Source organism: Rhinatrema bivittatum, chromosome 4 (genome assembly GCF_901001135.1).
Source record: "Rhinatrema bivittatum chromosome 4, aRhiBiv1.1, whole genome shotgun sequence".
Classification (NCBI taxonomy): Eukaryota; Metazoa; Chordata; class Amphibia; order Gymnophiona; family Rhinatrematidae; genus Rhinatrema; species Rhinatrema bivittatum.
In genome coordinates, this window is record NC_042618.1 from 486,859,569 (window position 1) to 486,872,972 (window position 13,404).

At 45.3% G+C, this 13,404-nt stretch overlaps 1 protein-coding gene and 1 long non-coding RNA gene across 2 annotated transcripts; both read left to right on the forward strand.

Moving 5' to 3' along the window:
• Positions 1-224: 224 nt before the first annotated feature.
• On the forward strand, positions 225-2,952 carry PPP1R3D (protein phosphatase 1 regulatory subunit 3D). Its single transcript, XM_029597390.1, has one exon. The coding sequence runs from the start codon at positions 322-324 to the stop codon at positions 1,039-1,041; it is 720 nt and encodes a 239-aa protein (XP_029453250.1). The 5' UTR covers positions 225-321; the 3' UTR covers positions 1,042-2,952.
• A 586-nt stretch (positions 2,953-3,538) lies between these two features.
• LOC115089264 lies at positions 3,539-13,175 on the forward strand. Its single transcript, XR_003856036.1, has 2 exons — positions 3,539-7,062; positions 12,763-13,175. It is a non-coding gene; the product is annotated as an uncharacterized LOC115089264 (long non-coding RNA).
• Positions 13,176-13,404: the final 229 nt, after the last annotated feature.

The following is a 13,404-nucleotide window of genomic DNA, read 5'->3' on the forward strand; positions in this document are numbered from 1 at the left end:
AGGCGTTGGCAGATTTATTTATTTTTCTATACCGACCTTCCATTTGATATATCGCATCGGTTTACATATAACAAGATGTCTAAGGCTGGATTAAGATTAAGCTGTAGGTCTTTAGTGCAAAGTGCGCCCGGGGCCGAGCTGCAGGAGGAAGCAGAAGGCGGCGGCGCAGGTCTCTATAATCCCGGAACAGGAGGGATCGCATGCGCCGGCTCCGCAGGTCTCTATAATCCCGGAACAGGAGGGATCGCATGCGCCGGCTCCGCCTCCGGCCTCGCACAGCCTCCGTGGCGTAGAGAGCGCGGCTCCGGCCCTGCCTGGAGCATGGAACCGGCAAAAGGAAGGGGGGGCGCCGCAAGCTGCGACCCCCACCTGCGGCCCATCATGCGTCGCCGGGCCCGCTCCCTGCCCACCTCCCCCGAGAGGCGCCGCGCGCCCCAGTGCCCTCCCCGCTGCCAGCAGGTGCGCTTTGCCGACTCCCTGGGGCTGGAGCTGGCCGAGGTGAAGGTGTTCAGCGCCGCCGACGACCCGGCCATCCCTCTGCACGTCCTGGCCCGCCTCGCCATCAACTCGGCGCTGCGCTGCAGCTGCGAGCTGCAGGTGGCCTTCCAGTACCTGGAGCCCGACTTCCCGCAGCCGGCGGACTGCAGCGACTTCCCCGCGCGCCTGCAGCAGCAGCGCGTGAGCCTGGAGCGCGTGCTCAGCTCGCAGGCGTTCGGCGTGGCGGGCACTGTGCGCGTGCTGAACCTGGCCTACGAGAAGGCGGTGCTGGTGCGCTACTCGTTCACGGAGTGGCGGAGCCAGCAGGAGGTGCGCGCCGTGTGGCAGAGCAGCTCGGCCGCCTCCGACGTCTTCGCCTTCAGCTTCCCCGCGCCGCCCTTCCTGCTGCAGCTCTGCCCCGTGCTGCACTTCGCCGTCAGGTACCAGGTTGGGGGCAAGGAATATTGGGATAACAACAAAGGCAAGAACTACAGATTGATCTGCCGAAGCCATGCTCTGAAAATGCCGAAGGACAGTGAGCAAAGCTGGATCCACTTTATCTGACAGGCCCTGAACTGGAGGTCTCCAGCAATCTGGCATCGGCCCCCTACAGGGAGTTACAGCTGTTGCAGAGACTTGGAAGGTTATGCTTTCTCTGCCGCCTATCACAAAGACCATGGGGGGCTCTCAATAGAACAAATATTAAATTATTAACAGATATATAATAAAGATTAAGCAATAAAGCAAAACAAATTAGTATTACAGGCGATTAAACTTCATTATATAAAAAAAACAGAAGAAAAATGTTTGGATCTGCCTGCTTCTTCTAAAAAAATTATTGAAACAACTAATAAAGTCCTAAAATAAATGGATCTTAGCCAACAGCAGCGATAATCTCCTTTGAAAAGGGCAGTTAGTATGAGCAGAATTTACAAAAGCCATTATCTGAGTAAATACCAGGCTAAAAGGACACGCAGGTACTTGTAGATATTTTAGGAGACGTTCCTAGAAACGTGATTGTATTTTCAAATCTCTGCATGTCATTTTCTGTACAAAACATAGGCACAGAAAAACCAAATGCAAATGTCTGAAGATCCTTTATCTACACTACAGTTTACGCCCAGACTTTCCCTTTGAAAACTGTAAAAAAAAATACCAGTGGACCCATATTTAAAAAACAGTCATAGCCTTATGTGGGCAAATTTCAAAACTGCAAATTGTTGGAAGTTTTCCATGCGAATATTGCAAAAGAACATCAGAAGTGCCATGCTGGGTCAAACCATGGTCCATCAAGTCCAGCATCTTCTCTCCAACAGCGGCCAGTCCGGGTCACAAGTGCCGTCAGATCCCCAGTACTTGATGTATTTTTGCATCTCACTCCCAGGGATAAATGCTGGTGTTCCCAAGTCTTCCTGGCTAATAACTGTTTATGGACTTTTCTTTCAGGAATTTGTCCAATCATCTTTTGAATCCCACTAAGTTTTTTCCCTTGATCACATCCTCTGGTAACAGATTCTGTAGCTTAATTGTGCTCTGAGTGGAAAAATTGCTTCCTAAAATTTGCTTTAAATTTGCCAGTTGCCCCCCAGTCCTAGTATTATGTGAAAGGGTAATCGATCCCTATTTACCTGATTCACCCCACTCATGATTTTATAAATCTCAATCTTATTCCTTCTTCAAGGGAACGAGCCTTAATTAATTTAGCCTTTCTCCATACAGGAGCTTTTCCATCCTCTCTATCATTTTTGTCACCTTTCTCTGTACCTTTTCTATGTCACTGCATCTTTTATGAGATGGGACAAGGAGCACTGCACACAGTACTCGAGGTGCGGTCACACCATGGACCTATAGAAATGCATTACGATAGTCTCAGTTCTGTTCTCTAGTCCTTTCCAAATTATTCCTTTCATTTGTCTTTTTGACCAGTGCTGCACACAGAGCTGAAGATTTCAAGGTCTTTTTCCTGGATAGTGACTCCTAATATGGAACCCAGCATCCTGTCCCCATGCTTGGGTTTAATTCTCCACATTAAATTGCATCTGCCATTTACATGCCCAGTCTCCTAGTTTCACTAGGTCCTTTTGCAGTTCCTCATAGTCTGCTGCGGTTTTATTGACTTAAAGCAATTTTATGGCATGTGATACTCCTGGGGGAATTCTGCGCTACTGCAGAATGCAGAATTTGCGCAGAATTCCCCCCCCCCCCCCCCCCCCCCGTGCAGAATTGCCAAATTCTGCGCAGAAAATAGCAGAGGATACCCCGGCATGCCGCAAACGGAGCACGTCCCGCGGCACACGCTCTGTGGCGAAGAGGAAGGCCCAGCGCACCATTTGCAGCACACGGGGGCCTTCCCTTTTCGCCACTCTGGCACGCTGGGCCTTCCTCTTCGCCGTGAACGGAGCGCATCCCGTGGCATGCCAGTGAGAGAGAGCATGGGGGGGATGCCGATGAGAGAGAATGTGTGTGTGGGAGAGGAGAGGGGGTGTGGGGGAAGGTGAGAAACAGCTTGGTTGATAAGAGGGGGAGTGGGGGGTTGATAGGAGGGGGGTGTGGGTTTCAGAGAGAGGGAGCTTATATGAGGAGATTGTGAAAGAGTGTGTATGTGTGTGAGAGAGTGGGAGCTCGTGTGTGTGTGTGTGTGTGTGTGAGGGTGCTAGCCTGTGTGAAGGGATTGTGTATGTGTGAGACAGAGCCTGATTGAAGGGCTGCATAAGAGAGAGACATAGGTAGCCTGTATGAGGATGTATGTGTGTGAGAGAGTGGGAGCTCGTGTGTGTGTGAGGGTGCTAGCCTGTGTGAAGGGATTGTGTATGTGTGAGACAGAGCCTGTGTGAAGGGGTGTGTGAGAGAGAGACATAGGTAGCCTGTATGAGGATGTATGTGTGAAAGATAAAAGGAGCTTGTGTGGGTGGGTATGCAAGAGAGCGGGCCCTGTATGAGGGGATGTGTGTGTGCGAGAGAGTGAGGGAGCCTGTATGAGGGTGTGTGTATGTAGAAAGGACACTCTCTTACAGTGAATTTCTAGGGTAATTCTGCTCAAAATATTTGAAACTCTGCAACTTTAAGTAATAACTTTTTTCTGTAATAATTTAAAATGTAATTAAAGACTGTCATGTAAATTGTGTTATTTTGACCAATATAAAATTTGCACAGAATTTTAAATATTTTTGTGCAGAGTTCCCCAGGAGTAATGTGAATATTCGGTTACCTCAGTCATTGTTTCTCTCTCCAGATCATTTATGAATATACAAAATAGTACAGGTTCCAACACCTGGGACATTGGAAAACTGACCATTTATTCCTATCATCTGTTTCCTCTATTTTATCCAAAACCCAGTCCACAGTAAGACACTGCTTCCTGTCCCATGACCTCTGAATTTCCTGAGGAACTTTGTAAAATACCTTCTGAAAATTCAACCTGCTCACCTTTTTCTGCACGTTTATTTACACCTTCCAAAAAATCTAGTAAATTGCTAAGACAAGATTTCCTTTCGCAAAAGACATCTTGACTCTCCCCCATTAAACCATGTCCATCTATGTTCTCAGTAATTTTGTTTTTAAGAATAGCTTCTACCATTTTGCCTGGCACTGACAGTAGCTTTCCCAAAAAAATATGTGCCTACTTTCCCTTTGAAAAATGCCTATGGAAAAAGTATCCACAGAAATTTGCACCTGCATTTTCTGCGGATCCTTTCCCCTGAAAAATGAGGTCTATAGCTGGATAACTCAGGGGCGATCCGGGTCATAACTGAAAGGAGCTGAATTAGTTGGATAAGTTATCCGGCTAATTTCAATATTCAGACTTAGCCAGATACTAAGTCTGGTTGACTCATAGCCTATCCTAAAATGTGCAGGATAATCTTATTTGACTTGCAGCTGGATAAGTTTATCTGACTAATTTGCCACCGTGGCTGAAAATGGACCTCAATATGCATAATTTTGAAAATCCAATAGTATTTGTGGTTGCTAAAACGGATTTAACCTGCTTTGCACCCACCTACTTTTCTCATAAGTAAAAGTTAGGGTGTCATTGATCCTCGCCCATAGTTATACCCACATATATAGGGGGCAATTTACTTGGCTCTTGAAAATTGCCTTCCTTATGCGCTGACTGATAACAAGGAGATGTATGAACATTTCAGGGGTAATTTTCAGCAGGATTTACATGCGTAAAACTGGATTTTATGCATGTAAGTGCATTTTAAGCCCACAAGTAGGCGTTTGAAAATTGCTATGTTATATGCTCAATAGATTTTATGCACATAGATGCACTTAGAGATGGTAAGTTTAATAGTGGTGCACATTCATCGGCTTGCGCTCAGGGATGTGGTCCTTTTATAACATACATGCATATATGCACACGTTAAAAAAAGAATAGACTGACCGCATGCACGTGTACGTGCAATGTTAAGTGGACGCACGCCTGTATGCACAAATGCTGCTTCTACTGCGTCAGGGGGGGATTTTAAAAACCATACTCGCTGACGCCATTGGCCGTTTTCCCAGTTCATTCCCAGTTTATCCAGTTAACAAATATGTTTAATAGGTTCCCTTCTCCCCTGTTAACCCTGCCAATGTGCCTAGAATTTTTTATATTACAGGACATCCGTAGCAAAAGTGAAGTTAGGCGGCAGGGGACCCCGGTGCTCGCGTCTGCGTGTAAGTATTTGCGTGCTAATTGCAAGTAAAAATCCAGGAATGCCCAGACTGCGCCCACACCCCGCTCCTTTTTTTAACTTTTCATTTCTGCACACAGCAGCAGCAGCAGCAAGTACATGCATATCCAGGTAGCTTTTAAGTTTTCATTTCTGCACGCAGCAGCAGCAAGTATATGCATATCCAGGTAGCTTTTAACTTTTCATTTCTGCACGCAGCAGCAGCAGCAGCAAGTACATGCATATCCAGGTAGCTTTTAACTTGTCATTTCTGCACGCAGCAGCAGCAGCAGCAAGTACATGCATATCCAGGTAGCTTTTAACTTTTCATTTCTGCACGCAGCAGCAGGAGCAGCAAGTACATGGATATCCAGGTAGCTTTTAACTTTTCATTTCTGCACACAGCAGCAGCAAGTATATGCATATCCAGGTAGCTTTTAACTTTTCATTTCTGCACACAGCAGCAGCAGCAGCAAGTATATGGATATCCAGGTAGCTTTTAACTTTTCATTTCTGCACGCAGCAGCAGCAGCAAGTATATGCATATCCAGGTAGCTTTTAACTTTTATTTCTGCACACAGCAGCAGCAGCAGCAAGTATATGCATATCCAGGTAGCTTTTAACTTTTCATTTCTGCACACAGCAGCAGCAGCAGCAAGTACATGCATATCCAGGTAGCTTTTAACTTTTCATTTCTGCACACAGTAGTAGCAGCAGCAAGTATATGCATATCCAGGTAGCTTTTAACTTTTCATTTCTGCACGCAGCAGCAGCAAGTACATGCATATCCAGGTAGCTTTTAACTTTTCATTTCTGCACGCAGCAGCAGCAAGTATATGCATATCCAGGTAGCTTTTAACTTTTCATTTCTGCACGCAGCAGCAGCAGCAGCAAGTACATGCATATCCAGGTAGCTTTTAACTTGTCATTTTTGCACGCAGCAGCAGCAGCAGCAAGTACATGCATATCCAGGTAGCTTTTAACTTTTCATTTCTGCACGCAGCAGCAGCAACAGCAAGTACATGCATACCCAGGTAGCTTTTAACTTTTCATTTCTGCACACAGCAGCAGCAAGTACATGCATGTCCAGGTAGCTTTTAACTTTTCATTCCTGCACACAGCAGCAGCAGCAAGTATATGCATATCCAGGTAGCTTTTAACTTTTCATTTCTGCACACAGCAGCAGCAAGTACATGCATGTCCAGGTAGCTTTTAACTTTTCATTCCTGCACACAGCAGCAGCAGCAAGTATATGCATATCCAGGTAGCTTTTAACTTTTCATTTCTGCACACAGCAGCAGCAGCAAGTATATGCATATCCAGGTAGCTTTTAAAATCTTCTTGGCACGGGCCAGCCCATCTTGTGCATCTATCTTCTGGTTTTAGCATGTGCTGGGCTTTTAAAATTCACCTTTAAGTATGAAATGGGCTTTTGAAAATTTCTATGATATATGCTATGTTTACACACGTGAATCCTTTTGAAAATTCCACTCTATGTGCATTGTTGCAAAGTTTGCCAGTATTTTCCCTTTGAAAATGGCATAAGGGACAAGTATCTGCAAAGATTTGCACCTGTTTTTTCTGCAGATTCTTTTTCAGGGAAAAAATATGTGCATAGTTTTGAAAATCCAAAATTACATGCATTGTTTTTCTCCCAGCTTAGCCTTGCTTTTGATCCTACCTACTTTTCCCATAGATAAAATAGTTGTGTTGTATTTGTGTGTATTTTTTAACTGCATACAGGTTTGGCAATTTTCACTCAGTCTTTGACATAAGTAAATAGCTTTATTAAATTGCTCTCTATGGGCCTTATTTTCTAAGGCTATCGCACGCCTGCGCTACCTACATTGGTGCGGAGTTTGCCCCGGAAGAGGAGGTGTCGGGGCGTCACCGTGGCCGACCCTGCGAGGATGGCACGGACAGTGAAAAGGTAAGGACCTTTTCACTGCCTATTTCGCGCCCAATAACTACACCTTTTATGGTGTAGTTATTCGGCACGACGCCGGCAGTGATCGCACCGCGGCGGTGCGATCGCTGCCGGCTAGCGCAGGCCCGCCCGCCCCCCCGCCCGTTTCGCCCCCTGTGACCTCCGGATTTTCTAAATTCTGCGAACTTAGAAAATCCAGCCCTATGTGATGTATATTTTTCTTCTTTGGTACCGATATTTGTATATAATTAATATTAACCAAAGTCAAGACAGCTTTGCAAATGTTTGATGTCAACTAATGGCAAGGCAGCTTTCAAAATACCTTATGAAATTACAACGTGCTTTTGTCTCCTTGAGATTTCAACTGAACTGACCTGTTTCCATATAGGAAAGATAAAAAAAATACTGGAATTCTAACTGGTAAAAAGGAACGCGCATGCACCCATAAACATGCAAGAAAAATCATGCCTTATTTTATAAAGTATGCGCGTAGCATTTAAAATACTGTTGTCGCGCATAATTCTCTACAGCCTTTACACACATATCCTGCATGCTGAGAGACAGAGAGTGTCAGTGTGATACCCTCTGTACAGGTACCACTACAGAGGGGCACTTTGAATCGGGGTGGATTTTGGGAGGTGGGCTGGTGTTACAGATACATTCCGAGGTATTCATAGAAAAACTAACATCAGTAAATGTATATACTGCAGTTCCAACTGCATGGTAGAAATCTACTCCTTTTCATCACGTTTTAGAAGGACTACATTTCTTTACTGATGTCATTTTACTATGAATACCTCTGAACGTGCTTGTAACACCATCCCCCGTGGTCCTATATAGAGAGTATCAGACTGACCCTATGCAGAGGCGCTCTTCCCCCCCCCCCCCCCCTGCAGAGCAGTAGCAAAATTATGCTGGTAACATATGTGCGTTGCCTTTGCAAAATTTGAGGTTATGTACTTCAATCTTGGCCCTGCCCCTGGAATGCCTTATTATGTACGTGCATCCTTCCTGTCTTCTTAAAATTTGTGTTACATATGTGTGTATGTGGCCAATTTTGTGTGAGCAACACTTTTAAAATCTACCTCTTAAGTGTCAGTGCCAAATACACATGCACGTGAGCTGGTGGTCACTGGATGCTATATCTGTGGCAGAAGTTTGAAATTGTATGACTGGGTCAAAACTTATTAGGTGGGACAGACATAGAGATATAATGGGGTGAATTTTCAATACATTACACGCATAAAAATTAGAATATATGCATGTAAGTAGCCTCTACTCGTGTATTCTATATTTTCTAAAAGTAAAAACCAAGTTCATATTTTCACTTTTGCATGCACATATACACGGATAAAAAAGGGGTGATATAGCATTTCAGAGCAACACCAACATTTACGCCTGTAAGTTGCTATTTCCTAGCATGTAGCCAGATGCACTCAGGACCAATGAGTATAGTGTACTCCTGATAGCAGATGGGAGATGGAGTCAGATTTCAAAGCTGATGTCAGCCTACATATAGCCATGCAGGAAGCTCTGCTCTTCAGTATTTCTCCATCTCCTAAAGCAGTTAGGGACACTTCCACACGCTAAAATAGTGTTAACAATTCTAAAACAAAGAAGAAAGAAAATTTACCTCAAGAAGATGAGCCCCGCTCTCCTGTGGTGATACCTAAGGGTCCCTCCCCCAGTCGAGAATTCCTGAGATGATTTCCGAGATCCCTCGTTCTGGTAGCTGGCTTGTGGTGTGGACTTAGCCCCAGCGTGGCTTAGAGGCAGCGGGTGTTGAATCGAGCACGGCGGTGAAGGTATTTCCTTCTCCCCCATACAGTCAGAGACCGCCTGGCAAGAGACCGGGAAACGCCAAGACCAGGTAAGGTAGAAACCTTCTTTCTATGAAGTTATCAAGTAGCACATTTAAGACAGAATGTTGGGAATTATTAGAAAGGGAATGGTGAATAAAACGGAAAATGTCATAATGCCTCTGTATCGCTCCATGCTGAGACCGCACCTTGAATACTGTGTAAAATTCTGGTCGCCGAATCTCAAAAAAGAGATAATTGCGATGGAGAAGGTACAGAGAAGGGCTACCAAAATGATAAGGGGAGTGGAACAGCTCCCCTATGAGGAAAGACTAAAGAGGTTAGGACTTTTCAGCTTGGAGAAGAGACGGCTGAGGGGGGATATGATAGAGATGTTTAAAATCATGAGAGGTCTAGAACAGGTAGATGTGAATCGGTTATTTACTCTTTAGGATAGTAGAAAGACTAGGGGGCACTCCATGAAGTTAGCATGGGGCACAATTAAAACTAATCTGAGAAAGTTCTTTTTTACTCAACGCACAATTAAACTCTGGAATTTGTTGCCAGAGGATGTGGTTAGTGCAGTTAGTATAGTTGTGTTTAAAAATGGATTGGATGAGTTCTTGGAGGAGAAGTCCATTACCTGCTATTAACTTAACTTAGAGAATAGCCACTGCCATTAGCAATGGTATCATGGAATAGACTTAGTTTTTGGGTACTTGCCAGGGTCTTATGGCCTGTATTGGCCACTGTTGGAAACAGGATGCTGGTCTTGATGGACCCTTGGTCTGACCCAGTATGGCATTTTCTTATGTTCTTATGGACGATTGGCTAATCAGGGCAAAATCTCTAGAGGAAAGTCACCAGGCGACCACCATAGTCAAGAATCTACTGCAGAATTTCGGGTGGGTTGTCAACACAGCCAAGAGCTGCCTTCAGCCCTCCCAGTCACCAGAGTACCTGGGAGTCCGCTTCGACACCAAGCAAGACAAGTTTGTCCTTCCCCCTCCAAGGAGACGGAAACTGTTGAGTCAACTGCAAAAACAGTTGAACTATGCTCGGCCCAAGGTATGGGACTACATCCAAGTCCTCAGTCTTATGACATCAACCCTGGAAGTCGTTCCATGGGCAAGGGCCCACATGCGCCCACTACAACATTCCCTACTGTCACGATGGAACCAGACGTCCCAGAACTACTCCATTCACCTCCAGCTACCAGCAGAGGTTCGGACCCAGCTCCAATGGTGGCTACAGGAAGACCATCTGAGCAAGGGAATAAAACTATCCCCACTGAACTGGATCTTGCTCACCACGGATGTGAGCCTGCGAGGGTGGGGAGCCCACTGCCCGGAACTGACAGCCCAGGGACAATGGGACAAGGAAGAGGTGGGATGGAACATAAATCGACAGGAAGCCCGAGCAGTCAGACTAGCCTGCCTACGTTTCGGTCACAGACTCCGGGGAGAATCTCAGTCATGTCGGACAACGCCACAACAGTTGCCTACATCAACCGCCAGGGAGAAGCAGAAGCCAACAGGTGTCCCTGGAAATAGACCCCCTCATGGCGTGGGCAGAAGCAAACCTGCAAGGAATCTCAGCCGTCCACATCGCGGGAAAAGAGAACGTCTCTGCGGACTATCTCAGCAGACTGAAGCTAGACCCAGGGGAATGGACGCTGTCGACCACAGCCTTCTAGTTGATAGTAAAATGGTCGGGGAACCCCAACCATGGAATTCCTGGCAACCCGGTCCAACACCCAAGTTCCCAAGTTCTTCAGCTGCAGACGAGAACCTCACTCCGGGGGAATTGACGCTGTCATCCAAACATGGCCACAGGAAGACCTTCTGTATGCTTTTCCCCCATGGCTACTACTGGGCAGGATCATCTGCAAGATAGAACACCATAGGGGACTAGTACTTCTAGTGGCCTCGGACTGGCCAAGAAGGCCGTGGTATGCAGACATGAGAAGACTTATTGCGGGGAACCCTTTGTGCCTACCTCCACACAGGGACCTTCTCCGGCAAGGACCAATCCTCCACGAAGACCCGACTTGATTCTTGCTTACAGTATGGCTATTGAGAAGACTCGCCTGAAGAAGAGCGGATACTCTAAGGCAGTGAATGACAGCATGCTCCGAGCATGTAAGTTCTCCACATTGCTAGCTTACATACGAATATGGAGAGTATTTGAAGCCTGGTGTGAGGACCGCGAGATCCTTCTGTGGACAGTCAAAATCCCCACAATCCTGTAATTTCTGCAAGATGGCTTGAAGAAGGGGTTGTCTCTCAACTCCCTCAAGGTTCAGGTGGCTGCGCTGGCCTGGTTCCGGTGGCTGCGCTGGCCTGCTTCATAGCCAAAGTGGCCGTCATCAGTCTATCAACCCATCCAGATGTTTCTTGCTTCCTGAGAGGGGTCAAACAAATCCCACCACCATTAAAGTGGCCGATGCCCCTATGGAATCTCAATCTAGTACTAGACTTCCTAGCGGAAGCTTCCTTCAGACCTACAAGCGGTCTGTCACTACGGCTCCTGACCTTGAAGACTGCATTCTAGTGGAAATATGTTCAGCCCATCGCATCTCCAAGCTTCAAGCACTATCCTGCCGGTAACCATTCCTCAGGTTAACACTGGGATCCATACAGCTTCGCACTGTCTCCTCTTTTCTTCCGAAGGTGGTTTCTCATTTTCATTTAAACCAAACCATCTCGCTGCCATCCCCAGACGAACATAATGACTCGGAACACTCACACCTTCTTCGCCATCTAAACGTCGGTAGACTCCTAGTCCGATACTTGGAAGGATCGGAATCTGTACGAAAGATGGACCACCTATTCATCCTTCACAGCGGGAAGAAAGAGTGGGAATCGGCCTCGCGGGCAACCATAGCCCACTGTATCAAAGAAGTAATCAAGGTGTCCTACGTAGAGGCAGGGAAGCCCTCACCTCTACAGCTCAAGGCCATTCCAGAAGGGCCCAGGCAGTGTCCTGGGCAGAAACCAAGATGCTGTCGCCTGCTGAGATCTGTCGGGCGGCAACGTGGTCCTCCATACATACCTTCTCCAGTTTCTACGGCGTGGATGTCCAGGCCCGGGAGGACACAACCTTTGCAATGGCAGTACTAAGTGGGTAACGAACAGGCTCCCGCCTGGTTCGGGAGTAGCTTTTGTACATCCCATTGGTCCTGAGTCCATCTGGCTACATGCTAGGAAATGGAGAAATTACTTACCTGATAATTTCGTTTTCCTTAGTGTAGACAGATGGACTCAGCAATCCACCCACGGCTGCCCTGGAATCCGGTAACCTCAGGTGACAAGCCTCGAGAACAAGACAAGCACGGGTAAGCCAGGTATTACCCTAGTTCAAGACACCCATAGTTGCCGGGTGTCGGCGTTATCCAGTTGAGTGCACTGGCGGTCTTCAATTGGAAATCAGTTGAACCAGTCCTAGTTAATCAAGTTATCACAGCACACATATATCCACAATTGCTTTTCGAGGAGAATAATGAAGAGCAGAGCTTCCTGCACGTGTATATGTAGGCTGACGTCAGCTTTGAAATCTGACTCCATCTGCAATCAGGAATACACTATTTATTTATTTATTCATTTATTTGTTTTTATATACTGACATTCAAACATGGGTATCACATCGGTTTACATGATAACTTGTGTGATAGTGTGACAACAGGTCATATTATCTTAACATTGTAACTTGTAAGAAAAACTGCCTCAATGTACTGTCTCAGAGCCAAAGTGGTCCTGAGTTCATCTGCCTACACTAAGAAAAACAAAATTATCAGATAAGCAATTTCTCCATTTTAAAAGATGCACGTAGATTTGCCAACCTACTCAATTTTACCCCTGCTCCTTATCTAGTATAAGTGATATTTAACATGTTTATTGTGTAGTACTGACTAGGTGGGAGATCTGGATGAACTAGAAGGAGTTCAGGCTGAAGAATCAAGATGGTCTCAAAGCCCTGGAGTTGAAATGGTGGACTAATTGGTAAAATTGGAAATTTGCTTGTCATGCACATGTTTTAGAATTATAACAATTTACATGTGTAAATCCTGATTTCCATGGGTATGTTCTACTTTATTTTCACGTGTAAAGTGTACATGAGAATTGGATCTCTCCATTTTTCGAGGACTATAATTATACAACCAAATATCAATGTTAGAATTTGTATTGTTTAGCTTATTACCAAAATAATATTTGTGGATTATGTATATTTGATTTATATTTTTTTTCTTGTTCATTCAAGAATATAATGATAAGTTATAATATCAATAACTTAAAAATAATAAAAAATATATCAATTTTGCTGTTTCAATGCATTGCATGTATTTCTGCATAAGCCTACATATAGATATATGTTAAAGGTTAGAGATGCACGTATTTTATAAAATGTGCGTATATCATACGCATGGATTATAAAATAACATAGATATGCTTGCAGCTTTATGTGTGCATATATGCCACCATGGACATCTGCTTGAAGGTTATCCTCACTGACTTTCCATGACCAGTTTCTCTGTAGAAAAATAGCT

Coding starts and splice junctions, on each gene's coding strand:
- PPP1R3D (XM_029597390.1), top strand. CDS start 322: ATGGAACCGGCAAAAGGAAGGGGGGGCGCCGCAAGCTGCGACCCCCAC.